This window comes from Trichogramma pretiosum, unplaced genomic scaffold (assembly GCF_000599845.2).
Source record: "Trichogramma pretiosum strain Unisexual culture from Peru unplaced genomic scaffold, Tpre_2.0 scaffold26, whole genome shotgun sequence".
In the NCBI taxonomy this organism is placed as follows: Eukaryota; Metazoa; Arthropoda; class Insecta; order Hymenoptera; family Trichogrammatidae; genus Trichogramma; species Trichogramma pretiosum.
The window spans coordinates 197,130-213,694 of NW_019641640.1; the positions used below are offsets into that span (position 1 = coordinate 197,130).

Below are 16,565 nucleotides of genomic sequence, written 5' to 3' on the forward strand. Positions count from 1 at the left end.
TTCATTGCTGCAACGTTATCGCTTCTGCGTTATAGTTTTTGTGACTTTGAACTTGATTTTGATTTTCATGAAATTACATCAAGTTTACTGCATTTAGGTAAGTTATATAAGCACGCGATGAGTATAAAAATACCAAACAAATACACTCGCATTCGACAAAGGTCGAGCGAAACTTAAAGACTCTTTTAATTTTTCATGAAAACATTAGCGTGATGAATCCAAAATCCTAGATGATAATTTCTTTTTACATCTTTTAATAAATTGTACCTATACATCGAAGAATAGCTAAACTATTGAATTATTTATAGAAAGAGGACATTGTACTCGATCTAGGAAGATTTTCAATAAATTTTTACTTCAATAAGTTTTAATATAAATTTAGTACAAAAAACCATTATGCTAGCATACTCAACTTTTCCTAAAAATATAACAATTATTACTTCCTTTTCATGTGAAGAAATTTCACTACACATTGATGTAAATGTTACTCTATCATAAGCGAATAAAAAGTAATTAATTAAAGGCGCACCGAGCACCCTGACAACGAGCTAGTTTGACACATAAAATCCATAAAAGCTCATAAATTGTAGATCGTCGGCCGCGATAGCAAAAATATACGAGAGCAAACGACGGCACACACGGATCAGTAAGGAAAAAAGCGTCGAAGCAGGTTGGCAAATGACAATTCGTCGATCGGAGACGAGCAATCACCGACAGTTTACAGACGTGATGGCAGTATATGTACATACGTCGTTGGCAAAACGAACGAGCGCCAAGACGAACGACGACTGCGTAAAACGTCGCGCCCGCGAATATCTCAATTTAATCGCGCCGTGTGCCGTGCGTCGCATGGCGACGACTATACTCGAGTATATATAACAGTACGCGGACCGTCGCCGAGTGGGATACGCCCCCTCCGCGCGCGGAGCTGCTCGAGGCCTCGCTACATCGCAGCACACACCTACCGTCTACGTCGCGCCCGACCGGGGGAAGGGGACGAGCTGAGCCGAGCGACGGCCTCCTCGCCGAAGCTGCCTCGGCCAATCGACGCGCGGGCCTACGCTGCGCATGCGGCGCGCCGCCAACTTTTCCTATAGTCACTGGCTTTTGCAGTCTCTCGGGTCGGCCGAGCCGGCACGTGTGTATCTCGTCGTCGTCGTCGATAGTTCAAGTTTCGCACCGACGATATATATATTTTAGCCGTCGACAAAAGTTTCTGCTGCTGCTACTGATTGTCTGGCTGGTGTTGCGCGACGACGACGATCGTTTAAGGGATGAGGTCGCGGCGCTCGAGCGCCGAGGACGCGTCCGAGGGACGTCCTGCTGTCTCCCTCGCTCCCTCCGTCAGTTACTCATACTCCTCATAGGTTGCACTCTTTACCTCTCTCTCTCTCTCTCGCTCGCTTCCTCTAGCGTTGTCTTTTGGCCTTTTCTTGCCGTGCCTTCGAGTCTCCGCAAAGTTCGGTGGTGTGCAGTGGACTCCCGCAGCATGTATAAAATATCCCAGTGACGGTGTTTCGTGCATTGGTCCTTGATTAAACCAAGTGAGTCCTTCAAAAGTGAAAAAAGCTCGCGAGATTAGCGTAGCCGGTCATCGCTCGGAGTGCAGCCTCTCTTTCTGGGGGAGGAGGGGCTCTATACAGCAGGGCTGCACAGATCGATCGTCCGTCTAGCGCATCGTGTCGTCGAGCGACAGATAATATAATAATAATAATAATAATAATAATAATAATAAGTCGGCAGTGAGGATAATCGACGCGCCAGTGAGTGCGGTTGTGCAAGCTCGCGAAAAAAGCTCCGAGATATGTGAGCGCCCGTTCGATGCGACGCAGTGCCGAGTGCTTCGACTGAAAGTCGATTCGCCTAGGAGCTCTCGTGTAAATCCTTTATTAGTTAGATACATTACGTGGTGTACAAAGTGCGTCGACTTTGGCCGTTTCATCCTCGATTCTTATGCTGCTGGATTTGGATTGTCGGCTCAATATGATAACCAAGGGTAATTATTCAACTTTCAGCTATACGAGCGACTTCAACTGTGTAATTTGCTTCCGTATCTAGTATACATACTTCAAATCCAAAAGAATAAAATTCATCGCGTTATAGAGTAGCATATTGTACTTTATAAAAAGCTACGGAAACACGATTTAAACTTTTTTCCACGGGTTTTCAAAGAGTAATCTGAGTGAATTATATCGACAAAAGTGCCGCAAGCGCAAATTACTCTTTTGAAAAAGTTACCGAACGCAAAAAAAGTGATATCCTCATTAAAAAAAAAGAAGATTTCACGCTAAAAAGCAGTTGAAGCTTTGTTGAAGGTGCATGCGATATAGCAATTGCTCTCTCCAATCTTCGATGCGATTTATTGATTGCGCACACCCTGACGAGCTTTTATACTGGTCGCAAGCTCCACAGTTCGTTGAGCGCTCTACAACGTGTCTTCCTAGCAAATTAACTATTTACGCAATTCGCAAAAAAAATCCTGGTAATGAAATTGTACTCGTTCAGAAGCGATGCAGCCATCTTGTCAGCAACAGCAGCAGCAGCAGCAACAGCAGCAACAGCAGCAGCAACAAATCCAGCGAGCCTACCCGAGCAGCAGCGCCGGTCACGGGGGCAGCAGCTCGTCGGCGGCTGCCGGCCGCACCTCCTTTCTCATCGAGGACATCCTGTCCAAGGGCAGCGCGGCCGTCGCCGTAGCCGCCGCGGTGGCCGCCGTGTCGGCCGCGAGCTCGACCACGGCGCCGAACGGCAACAACCGGGACAGCAGCGGCGGCCACCACGGCAGCGACGCCTCCAGCAATAATCACAACAACAACAATATCAGCCACGCGAGCAATCATCATTTGTCGTCGTCGTCCTCGTCGACGCATCCGCATCACAGCTTGACCTCGTCGCACCAAAGTCAATCTCATGCGGTAAGTCGTAGTACTCGCAAACGCGCATCTTCGATTATGTGCGAATAAAAGAATTTAGAAAATTTTCAATTTTGTGAAATAGCTCTAGACTTTAGGTATTCTCCAATATTAAAAATTACATTCATTGTATAAGCTACTAATAACACATACGCTCGTAAGCCAAGTGCATTGATGTTATCCATTCTATATTACGCACGAAATAATACAATTTTTGCAAGTTTATTCATATCATTTGAATAAGTGGAAATCTTATTATTTTCTTAGCTACTCGTTCAACGCCGAGTCAAGATTAAATCTGATTTTTGGGATTAGATTTGCAATTTGTTAATCGTATCTTCGCTACTGTCGAGCAATTCCGTAATCAAATAGCGAATTTATGTACGATCCATTCGTCGGTGAATCAGTCCTTGCGCTTTTACACCACGGAGTCTTTTTTATTAAAAAACAAATCATGCACCTCGAATAATTCTCTTCAATTACTGAAAACGCTAAACTAGATTTTGAATAGAACGAAATTTGAATCATATTTAAACGAAAAATTCACATTGCTGTAAAAGAGACCGACGGAAATTTTTTTTTTAACACTGCATGCGCGAATCACGGGTTTTCTAACCTTAAAGCGTCAGAAAACCCTAGTTTCTCGCAAGCAGAGTTAAAAAATATCGTTTGCAACTAGTCCGCGAGGAAATTGACTCACCCAGGAATCTTTGCACCCTCGCTACGCTCGGGTGAAAACAACTCCTGGATGAGTCAACTGCTTCGCGCACTTGTTACAAAATATACTATTATTTTTGTTGAGAAAACCGACACAAGTTGATTTTGTATAACTTTTTCATCGAATATTGCTATTTTCACTATTGGCCTTCTCTCGGTATATGAAATAGAGAAAAATCCTCGATAGGTAGGCCAATTATTTTCTGAATCGCAAGCGAAAGATAGGACATCACAGGAAATATGTCGACTTTATTTTATTTGACAAATCTTTTTGACTCGAGTATTTGAACTTCAAGTTAACAGCCGTGATGTATTATCAGAATGTAACTTGGATTCTCTGGTAGAAATAATCAACACTTTTTTGCCAGCTTTTGATCAACGAAAAAGTTGCTTGAACAAAAAAGGGGCATCAGAAGTGGACCTAACTATCTCAAATAAGATAAAAATGAAATGTATTCAAAACATTATATACGATTATTTTAACTTTACCACTTGCAGTTTAGTTTAGTTTAGTAAGTTTTTATTGGCATCATAGTTGGTATACATTGCCATAACGCTGCTGTTACCACTTGCAGTTTTGTACATAACATTACTCGCCATCTAGCGGTAGAGAATCAAATTAGTTGTACTTAAAGTGGCTGAAAACTGGACTAAATGTTTGTAAAAAAATTGTATCATTATTTTCAAGTCATTTCAAATGCGCTGAATATCAGTAACATAATTTAAACAAAAAAAATCTTCAAAAATAACCCAATGAATCTTCGTGAAATTAACATTTTAAATAGTATAATTTGTTGACCATTAGACCATTATTAATGTTGATTATTTCTATCAAAGCTGCTTATAATTTTCTCCTCAATTTCTTTTATTAATAAAACAAAGATGAAAAATTACCGTATTCATTGTTGGCCGAATGAATTCGATTACCATTCATTCGTGACGGTGCAGGCGTGCGAAGTTTTCGAAATTGAATAGTTTGCTGATTATCGCCCGTCATTATTCGCGCACCGACGTATTTGTAACTGAGAAAATGAATAATTTTTCGAACATTTATGCAGTACCAACAGTTCGCCATCAACAATCTGCTGCCGGCCTATCCGACGGCACCACCCGGTGCGGCGGCGGCCTTCTTCCTCGGGCCTCTGTTCGGTGGCGCCGGTATGGGCGTCGGCGTCGTACCCGGCGTCAGCGAGCTCGCCGCGCTCAAGCACTGCCGTCGGCGCAAAGCTAGGACGGTTCGTACCCAATGAGGCTTACATTTTACAACGAATAAATATTGGTTGCTTCGAAAAGTAACGCAACTACGATTGCCATTACGGCGACTGCTCTTTGTCCTCTCGCGAACAGGTGTTCAGCGATCACCAGCTGGCCGGCCTCGAGGCGAGATTCGAGGCGCAACGCTACCTCAGCACGCCGGAGCGCGTCGAGCTCGCGGCGGCGCTCAATCTGTCCGAGACGCAGGTCAAGACCTGGTTCCAGAATCGACGCATGAAACACAAGAAGCAGCTGCGCAAGCTCAACCAGGGCGGCGGCGGTGGCGGTGCCTCGTCGCAGACCAACTCCAGCCAGAACTCGGCCGGCAGCTCGACCTCGGGCGGCACGAACGTGTCCGGCGTGGGCGGCGTCGCTCGCTCTCCGGCCGGTGAGTTGACACTAGTCGCATCTTACTATTATTATGATCGTTGCTTTAAATTTATTCGTGCCAATTGCGACTGTCTCGCTCTCTTTTTGCTTTGCTTGCCCCAAATAAATTGACAACAGAGATAACAGTATATTATATAGCGTTAAATCTATAAAAAATGGTTCGAAATTCGAAGAAATAATTAGATACTTTAATCAATCGTATTATATCGTAATCATCAACTCGCTGCGTACAAAATTTGCCAATGTTTCTCTTCTACTTTTTTAATCATTCGTGCAAATACCGACTTCGGGAAAATAATAAGATACTTGTAAAGCATGGTAATTACATTCATCGAGAAAGTTAAGTGCGATCATAAACCCACCATCGCTATTTTATTTCGTTTGTGCCTTACAATTTCAATTCGAGAATGTAACTTGAGATTATTTTCTGTATTAATATTGGGTCTCCAGTATTGAGATTACGGCACACAAACATTACGACTTCTGTGTGATCGCAAATCATCGTTACGTTTGATTGTTAAAAGTTTGATTTTAGAAGTGAATACATCTCTTTAGCTTTGTGTGTAATCAATCTCTTTTCTCATCACGTAAACAAATCGATAAAGCAAAAAAAACTTATTGGATCAGTAATGTCTCTGAATGATAATGGTGTTAACATTAGAAAATTGATTCCATTAATCGAAAGCTTGAAAATTTTTAAAGTTGAATATTTAATTCCATGATTTTCAAAAAATTGTCAAACTTAATTTCTTTTGTAGTAATCACGTACTAATGTTTATTGAGTTCATTTATTAACGATAAATTATATTATTATTTAGCTATCAAATTGATAATCATATTAAATAGTCAATTATTGATTTTGTGTAAAAAAAAGAAGAAATAATGACTTTCTAACATTAATAGTTTTATGAAATTTTATGGTATGTTTAAAAAAAGGAAAAATGATTTTTATAAGTACTATTGTACGTATAGTTTTTACTCTACTTCTGATGTTTAATTTTTCTTGTCCATAATGTAATCTGTCCTTAGGAATTGCCCATTAAAACGCCATAAAATCATTTAGAAATATTCACAATTAATATTTCAACAAATTCAAAAGGAATATTTTAAAGCTACAAAATTCACCTTTTAAGTACAAAAATCATCTCATTACGATCGAAGAACTTTACTTGTGACTTTTAAGACGCTGAAACATTGATTTTATATTTCGTAAAATCAAATTACCCTTCTGTCTTGCGAAAAAAAAGACATCAAGGCACGCGAGTATAACAATTAGTACCGTAAATGGAGAAAGAAAACACGCGTTAGACACAAGATCGCGTAATCGTTGTTGTTACAGTTAAATCGGACTTGTAAAAAACGGTTTGGATATTAAGTAATAATAAACTTAATTTTTCTCCAAAAGTGTATTAACTTTTACAAAACTTAAATATTGTTTTTACATTGTAGGAACTCATGATATTCATCTTCATTCCATCGTCAAATTGACTTTTATGATTCTCGTTACATTTTTGTATAATTGGTAAAATTTTTCATCTATCTTATAATGCAAGTCGAACGAATCTGGTTCTGTGTTCCATGGTTCCATTCTGGTTCGGGCGATCAACACTATCGCATAGTTTTTCTAATTCATCAACGTTTATTTTCTCGAACAGACGAAATAGTTCCTCGTAACCCATATTTTTTGCAACTTTTAGGCGAAGGATGTGCGGAAGATTCAACGAGCAATAATCAGTCATGAAAAGATCGGCTGACAGAAATTCCAAATCCAACATCAGCCTTATAGCAATGTTTGAGAGGTGTCTCCTTACAATGAATCTCGCGAATGTACTTCTACACGTTAAGTTATCCATTTGTGGGACACGCCAATTTTTTATGTTCTTCAATATCGAGTAACCCTCGTTGTAGTTCATTTCACAAAGTTAATGGAGCGAGACGTCTTTGGTTATCTTGATGTTTTTTATTTTCTCAACTTCTTCCCCTTTGGTCATTCGAAAATATTCATAATCTTCTTCCTCTTCCTCTGTTGTTATCCATGATGGGAGTCTATAGTTGCGCCAGAAATTTGGAATTTTTGATCTTAACTGCTCGCATTGTTTGCTCATGTAATCTTTAACTTCTGGTTTCATATAAAAGCCAAATTCGTCGTGAAGAAGTAGTTGATCAGCGATCTGAACAAAAATATCGACATCTTGATTCTTATCACCAGCTAAATAATATGACTCACTGGTATCTTTCACTAACATACGGTCGAAATCGTTACCATGAATCCTTGTCCAGCATTCGACCATTCTGAGTTTCGTGTGGAAATCCATTTTGTATCCAGCCGACTGCAACAATTGCATCACCTCGATAATGTCCAACGACAAAGCGTACGTCGTCAATTCGAGCGACGAGAAATGTTGAATGAACATTCGCTTCTCGTTCAGACTGCTCAGTGACACTCCGTGATCCAAGAGCGACTTCGTGAGGGCGACGTCGAAACGCATCACCGCCGACTGCAGCGGAGTATCTCCGTAACGATTTCGCGCCTCCAGATTGGCTCCGCTATCGATGAGAATTTTAACGAGCTCATCGACTGGTACATGTCAAGATTGACGCTCACGCCTTCGCTCAAAAATTTCCTCACAGTTCTTACATCGGCCACCATGCAGGCTGCGTGAAAGTACGTGTAACCATGAGCGTCTCAGTAGTTTTTTCGGAAATAATATGGAGAGAAATCTTGCTGTGGAGGGTTCAGAAACATATCTTCAATGAGAGATCTATTGGTTATCTTTATCTTCCTTTTCTGCGTCGATTCGAATCCTTCAGCTAAATAATGCACAGCAGACTTTCCATCTTCGAATATGAACTCGTGTATATCAAAATTATCGAGAGCTTCCATTATGTTCTGTTGTTTTTTGTCCAAAGCATATTTAAAAAAAAATATTTTATCTTCGGCACTGGGAAAAAGGCTGTGGTCATTTATTAATTTATATAAAGAAAAGCGCAACCGACCATCATTTTCGTATAAATAGCAAAATTCTTCACGTCTAGCACTCACTGCATATATGACGTATTCCACGCTCGACCAGACGGTACGCCCGCGCGGGTCATTTTTTAATGTATCGCAACTTTTCTAACTCGCCGTGGCTGGCGCAATTGGGCCTGGAAAAATATTGCACACATGCATTCCGATAGATTTTTGTCTGTTCTTTCCAATGGTGGTATCAGTTTTTCAAAAAAAGTTAATTTTCATGGAGAAAATTGACTTCAAAGTTAACTCAATTTTTCGGCAAATTTACCCCCTTCGATTTTGTTCGAAGCTATCTCAATCGAAAGGTAATCTAATAACAAAGGTCTGTATAAAATTTCAAGTTGGAGACTCAAACGGTTCAAAAGATATGAACAATGAAGTACTGAAAAACGTGGTTTTACGACGACGCACGAAGTAAACAACAGAACGAGCTCAGCTCTGTGCTCTTCACTAGTTTTCCTCGAATTTCGAAATTATCAATGGTCAAAACAAAGTCATTACAATTCATATTATTGGAAAAATAACATTATGTATCTCTTGTCTAATAAAACTAGTAAAAAATTTTCTATCAATGTTGCATACGGGAAAATGAGAAATCAAAAATTGATTCCACGCATAGCGAACTGATGAAGAGTCTAGTATACGATATAAAAGAAAAGGCGTGAAAGGTCAGCGCTTTTGAGAATAATAAATATACTTACAAGGCAGTTGATTCAGTTGCATATGCGCGACAGCTGTCACTACACGACTATACGGTAAAATAAATCATTAGACCGGACCTCGATTAAAGTGCGCGCGTACTACATATCAAAGGCCGAATTTAACCGGGGCTTTTATTCGAGCTAGCGTTGGTGCGGCAATTTTGCAGCACGTAAGTACTGTACCAGCAGCAGCAGCAGCAGCAGCTTCTAACGTTTAGCGTCTAACGTCTCTGCGGAACGTCTTGGCGGCGTTCTCGAAGCAATCGTGCGCGCACACGTACATACGCGTCCAAGACTCGTCCAAGTCGTATATTATATATAAAACGAAGTCGAGTCGAAGATGGCGCGGGCGTGGCCATCCTAAATCACTTATGCTCGTACTTGTAGTACATGTACGTATACATGTAGGAACGACGTGCACTTTCGAGCCCAAAAGAGAGAGCGAGAGAGAGAGCTACATCTTACTATATAGGCTGCAACCAGCCACTTTGCCGCTGCAAACAAGAGGTAGCAGCCCCCTATATGCGATAATATACACATAGGCGCGCGTGTCTTCGGCCAAAGGCTCGGTAATTGTGGCTCAATCGGGCCCTGATTGAATTCGATCTATACCATATAATGCAAGGCACGAGTATCTATTATGCATGCGTATAAGCTATAACATACGACGCATACGATTTAAACTCGTAAAGCATCGACTCGTTGACCAAGGCGCGATCGTCGCGATCGTATTATTGTTGTGTTGCATGTACACGACGGACAGAGCGACCGGTGGACTTTTCGCTGAGCGGCCAGCTGGACCGCGAGAGCCACGACTCGAGCGACGGACTGGCCGACGACACGGACGAGGACGAGATCGACGTGCTCGGCGACGAGAGCCCCGGCTCCATCAAGTCGGCCCAGCAGCAGCAACTGCGTCGGCGCTCGCCCACGACACCGGGCGGCGGTGGCCTCTCGTCCAAAGATCAAAGCAGCGCGGCGGCCGTGCATCTGAATCACCCTCGACCTCTGCAGCCTCACCAACACAGCCTGCATCATCACCATCATCATCATCATCATCATCAGCAACAACAGCATCATCTCAATCACCATCAGCAACAGCAACAACAGCAGCAGCAACACAACTTGCATCAGCAGGTCATTGGACTGGCGCACTTGCAGCGGCTTCACCGCTGATACTGATGATGATATGCGTCGTGCCTGCTGCTGCCGTTATAGTCACATATACGCGTGTACGCCTGAAAACGAGCCATATTATATAAATACGCTTGTGTCCGATATCATGTAATATATAAAATAATAAAATACGGAATATAATTTATACGTAAAAAAAAGGAAGATTAAGACCATATTGTCTCTTGTGGAGCTTTTCTATACGCACATGTTTAAATGAGCTCTCGGACATACGTGGATAGGATTTTTTTTCAATTGGAAATTCAAAAATGGTCGATCGAATTCTTAATCATAAATAATTGTAAGTCGATCGGAATCGCAACGCCAGACTTTATATCACCACGCGGATGAGCAACCAAAAATGTAATTCTCATAATGCCCTAGTCATTAGTCAAGTACGCAAAGGCTTACAATGTATATAACAAGTGGCAACATTTGTGCATGATCGGACTGACCTTTAATGACGAAAAGAAAATTCAAATATCTGTTGTGCAATTCTCAGACCAATCTCTTAATTGTCAGTCTGACTTACGCGTAAGGATTGAATTCATTGTTTTTCAAGCGAGCCTGAATACAGAGTCAATCGGCAATAATGAAGTCAACTTGACTCGCTCTTTAATATTTTATTTTTCCATTAATCACAAGCTCGATTCTAAGTTGTTCGCGCGTGCGAGTCACGGAGACGTTGCAATCAGTGCAATTTCAGCAATTGATTATTATTACTCTGTTTTATTTATTATACATAATATTAGTCGTACGACATAAGTATAAAAAAATATAAATATATGTAAGTAAGTGAAAATATATTTCGTTCGGTTTGACACATTGAATGTCTTTTGTATAAATTTATTTAAATTTGATATTCATGTATCTATTAAAGATTGCAGAGCTTGAAAGAAAGTCATTGGAACCGCGGAGGCAGCAGCAGATGAGACGCGACCGTCTTCGAATAAAAGGTGAGTAGATAGAATAGCCAATAAAGCTGTAAAGATCCGAGTTGGTCGTAAAAGCTGTCCCACTACTTGATTATTGCGGTAAGAAGGGAGGTAGTAAGGGGCCTTGTTTTCTGCATCGGCACACGACCCATCGGTATAACAGTGCCTCGTAATAAAGTATCGTACAAAGAAATAAAAGCACCTGCCCCCGCTGAACAATGCAGCAGCGATTTTATACATTTAATTGAAGACACAATCGAAAGTCGGGATCGTGCGCGCTCGCGCGAGTCGAGTCAGCGAGTAAAGCAATGCGCGCGAGCGAGCTTAAAGCTCTCGTCGTCGTGGTCGGGGCTATTGGAAGCCATGGAGATGTATAGAATTACGGAAATAGCGGAAATACGCGGCGGGGGCCAATCGACAGAGAGTGAGTGAGAGAGAGAGAGTCGAGAGCTTACGCGTATATAGTGGAGAGATTGTCGAGTGTCGCGCGCGCACTTGCGCACTTGCGTACTTGCGCGCGGCAGCCTGCAATAAGCCGCGCATATATATAGCCGTCGAAGGGCCGGAAGCTGCGCACGGTATCGAGCTGGCGGCGGCGGCTACAGAGGCAGCAAAGGGACATGCGACACGATGGGATGTCTATATATCCTATCTCTCTATTGTACGCAAAGTATATATGTATATAATGTATGCTATAGGTAGCTATGTATAATCGAGACGCGACGAGTGTTATTATTAAGGGGTTCGTAATCCCCTTCATGCCCGTGAAGAGCGGCGGCGACGACAAGCGAAAAAGAGATGGAGAGATAAAGAGAGAGAGAGAGGCGAAAGGCTACGAAGCTGCTGCTGCTGCCGTTGGTGATGCTGGGCGCGTTCAGCCATCCGTGGCGTGGAATGCGGCGAAAATAATGAAATAAAGGCACGTACAATGAGCGTATAGCTGCCCTCGGCTCCCAGGCAGCAGAAGCGACGCCAGGTACATCGGGGCACACGCGCACATGCATACATTTAGCCCTTACACACGTATACAGCCTGGCATTGCTATAGCTATATACATAGAGGTGCGCGCCAATGGAGGGTAGGAGGGAGGGGGAGACTGAATTAAGCTAAATTTAGTGGGCGTATTCCATTTATTTTCATTATTATTTTGATAGGGGGGCTAGATAAAGAGAGCGAGAGCTATATAACATAGAGAGAGAGAGAATAAGAGCATCTGGCTTGTAATCAATGATTATCGCGGAGCACAAAAGTGGCGTCCAATTGGGCGCCTAATGTACACACGCGACACACGGGGCATAGCTGTTGCCTCGCTTTAGTAGCTTTATACACGTGTATATTATAGGTGCTGCAGCGCTTTGTTCGACTTGATTCTCGGTGTACTACATCAAGGGGGTGACAGACTCTCAAAGTGGCCGCTGCGCCGCGTTTTAAAGAATGCACCGTGCCGTGCACATAAACATACGTAGTAGTAGTACCCACTGCATACGAACGTATATAACACGAGTTGGGCGTAGGTCGATCGCGAGCGACACGCGTCTACGTATAGCAGTGCGTAGCTGTCGAGGATCAATCGGACCCAATTGGCCGACGCTAAAGCGATAAGCCCGCGGGCCATCTCCTCCCTCTCTTTCTCTCTGTCGACTCTTGTACTCGGGGCTTGGCTTTGAATCGGAAATTTAATAAAATTCAATAAGCACACGCCGAATGAATATGTAGCGAAACGTATAACATGGTCATTGCTGCTTGCCTCTTGCTGAACTTTGGCTTTGATTTCCGTGCACACAATATATAGAGTCTCGCGCACCAACCCCGCACGCGTGTCTACAGCCCCTTGTTACGCGTTTTTATCCTAGTCCTCGTCGTCTTCTTCGTCTTCTTTCGATTTCGCCGTTTATCACGACCATCTCGAAAGCTATGTGAGCATCTCGACGATCGGTGCTTCTTCTGTGTAGTTGCCACGCTCCAATTATAACGACGTAGCGCCGCACCGCCGCTCACCTTTCCCGCAAGTGCAGTAGCGAATAAAACATCTCGACGCGTCCGCTCGTAACATGTCGTATCGCTTTCGGATTTCGTCAAATTTCGACAAATTGGCGGGAATTATCATAGATATATTAACTCAGCGTAGTGTATGCTTTACTCTACGCAAACTTTAAGCGCGCTGATCCCCAATTAAAGGCAATGAGGCTTTTTATATATATAGCGAGGATAATCTGTGGACGTCGCGGCGCGTCCCGAGCTTATGTATTTACGCGACTGCGATGGGGGTAGTAGTAGTTCGTCGCCGCATTTGTCGCGTTTCGTATTACAGCAGCACCAACAGCAGCACAAGCAGAGCCTTGCGCGCTCGTTAAGTCGTGGAATCGTCGGGTGCGCGGGTGGATATATATATAAAAACGTCGAGGCCGCAAGCTCGACTGTGGCGCGAGCTAAATCCCCGGCACTAGGCGGGCTCAGAGTCACGTCTCTCTCTCTCGTATACAATATAAAGCAACGAGTGCAGCAGCAGCAGCAGCCGAGTCAATTAGCGCCGGATCGAGGCTCGTAGTCGTCGTCGTCGCGCGTGGCGTACGCGTGTCGCATTATGTCTAGTGCGCCGCGCGGCCCGGCGATAGGCAGCTCTTTATCTCTCGACTATACTATATAGCAGAGCGATGTCGAGGCTAGCGTCGCAATTTAGGAAAATCGCGAATAAAAGCGAGGCGAAAAATTACGGCGATATAATAATATAAAGTAAACGTCGCGCGCGAGTCACGCGATACCGAAGAACTCTTTATACTTCTCTTCGGGCGCGTAAACTGCAGCTCGTAAGTAGGAAACAAGCTCTATAGGACGGGGGTGTCGTTGTGTAGAGGAAGCCTTCGACCCTTCGGGCCGCCCCGTGCAGTCTGCGATGCAAAATTCAAAGTGTCTTGCATACTATGTAAGAGTACCGAGAGGCAGGTCGTCGACGAGGGCGGATAGAACAAGTAGAAGAGAAAAATAAAGAAAGAAACAAATTTTTTGTGTCAAGAAAAATAAAGGACACGAGTGGCTGCTCTCTCTCTCTCTCTGTAGGCTGTCGAGTCGCTTCTTCAGTCTTTACTTGTGTTAAACGTTGTTGACGGCCCTGTGTGCGCGCAATGAATTTTACGAGGGCCCACTCGAGCTTTTTCTTCGCTTCGTATATAATACGAGCCAGAGCGTCACCGGAGAAGAATCGCTCGTACACATGTGCCCTACGTATATATTATAGCTGCATGTATACGATATAATATAGTACGTAAGAAGCAGCGCAGTATTTTACAGCATTATATAATAGGAAGTATGTGTGTGTATAGAAGAGAAGCTGGGTATCGTGCGGTGTTGTCGCCGCTATTATTACAAGACGAGAACAAAAGTTTAAGCCGCGCGCTCGATACGAGCAAAGATGGCCCGTGTACGACGACTTTATAATAATGACGATCCGCGCATTGATATACCTGCGCGCGCGATCACGACGAAAAGACGAGCGAAGCCACCCTCTCGTCTGCTGCCCCCCGGAGTGAGTGAGAGAGAGAGAAAGAGCTCCCCCCCGCGCGGGCATATACCACGGCTGAGATGAGAATCGTCGATAATATAGGTAATAATTCAGCCGATTCAGCCGATACGAGCTGCTGCTGTTGGCTCGTGCAAAGAACGACTTCGTGACTATCGCTCGGATCTGATGCGGTAATTAATTTTTTTGACAAACACGTCGACGACGTCGTCAGGCTGTGGCTTTATTACGATGCAAGAGCTCCGTTCGCACGTATAACAATAATGTGGCCTCGGATGCTCCGGCAGTGGCGCTGGATTGTGCCTCGCCACGCGCGCGACGGACCACTTCAACGCCGCGCACTTCCCGTCTATCCTCCCATACATGTTAAAAATCAGCGAGCGTGCGAACGTTCATTCTTCACCTGCGACTCGATCGACGCGTAGTTGCGTGAAGAAAATCACGACGACACGATCTATAGCCGAAGAAGCTGAGAAAATTGTCAGATCACCGCGGCTCGTGTGCGTCTGGTGCAACTATCGATCTCGATACACGTAGTAATAGCGATGTATGTTATAATATACGCTCTAGGATGCAGATCTCTCGGGGGGCTCGTTATATTCGCGCTGCCGTCGCGGCCGTTGACGCGTGCACGTGCCGTGTAATACACAGTGGTAAGTAAGCATCGGCCCGGACAGATCCTACTTGGACAGCTCGCATAAGAGTCGACGACCGTAAATGAGTCTCGCGTTGCAGCTCCGATCGTATACGCATATGGAGTCGCGCGAGCTCACGTAGTCTCGACGCGAAGGAGAGATGTCTTGACGAGAGCTGTCACGCCGTTTATATACCGCACATAGACGCGGCTGTCGACTTAGAGCCCCGCAACGACGACGCGGAGATGGATTTTTTCGCCCTGAAACAGCCCCTAACTAGCGTGTCCTGTTGGTATACGTCGTGTCGTACGTGCTGTAACGAGTCGAGTGTATATCGAATATTGTGTACACACAGCCGTGTATACACCTACTATACCACTGCGCTCGACGGTCGAAAATACCGCGTCGATTCTCTCTCTCTCTCTATATATCGTTGCGAGACGTGTCGAGCTGCGTATCTGTGTACCATATACGTGCCGCGCGAAAACAGCAAAGAGTACAGTGAGTGAGAAGGCGGCGACGGCAATTCGCACGCCCAATCGGCCGGACTCGCACGTCCGCTCTCGCACGTCGCCGCTATCAAAGCAGCAGCAGCAACAGCAGCAGCGACGCGAGGCAAAGTATAAAATTCAATTATAGCAGTCGCAATCAGGGAGCTTTGAGCTGGCCGCAGAGCGCCTATATGTCGCTATATGACACATGTGTGTATGTGTGTATAAAGCTCGACGTTCGACGCGATCCAACTGTTAAACCTATACCTGCTGCGAAATGACAAAACCATAGGGCCCAACGCGACTGGTCCCCTTGTACTACATACGCAGCTACATATTATAATAGACATATGAGCTTTCGAAGCCACATATAATTATTCTGTGCCCACAATGAAATGAATGATTCGACTTGCGATGCGTGGAGTGGCTCTTTGGCAATTGGTCGATCTGCTCGTCGTCTCGTGGCTCCTCTCCTCTCCCTCCCTATCTTTCTCTCTTTCTCCAGAGTTTGCAATTAATTGCCCTTTGAGGCCTAATGAAATGCACGCTACATATGCTACGATTTTCGTGCATTTAAGTTGTGTACACGTATAGCAGCATGTTTGTACCATAGATGTACAAATGGGGTAGCTGACAAACGAACGCGACCGACGGACAACGGCTGGGCCGCCCCCGCTTGCTCCGAAGCACATGCAGACGTACACACGCAGTCTAATAGGTGCACGTGTCGCTTAACTCGATTAACCATGGCAATCGGACGTTTTTTCGACTTATTTGGCGTGCATACGCCTCTCGGCGTGTTTTCCTATGCGCCTCTCTCTCTT

At 44.1% G+C, this 16,565-nt stretch overlaps 1 protein-coding gene across 1 annotated transcript; it reads left to right on the forward strand.

Moving 5' to 3' along the window:
- Positions 1-1,809: 1,809 nt before the first annotated feature.
- LOC106652421 (brain-specific homeobox protein-like) lies at positions 1,810-10,233 on the forward strand. The gene is made up of 5 exons (XM_014371346.2): positions 1,810-1,996; positions 2,506-2,915; positions 4,688-4,864; positions 4,977-5,271; positions 9,754-10,233. The coding sequence occupies exons 1-5, from the start codon at positions 1,954-1,956 to the stop codon at positions 10,164-10,166; spliced, it is 1,338 nt and encodes a 445-aa protein (XP_014226832.2). The 5' UTR covers positions 1,810-1,953; the 3' UTR covers positions 10,167-10,233.
- The last annotated feature ends 6,332 nt before the right edge of the window (positions 10,234-16,565 follow it).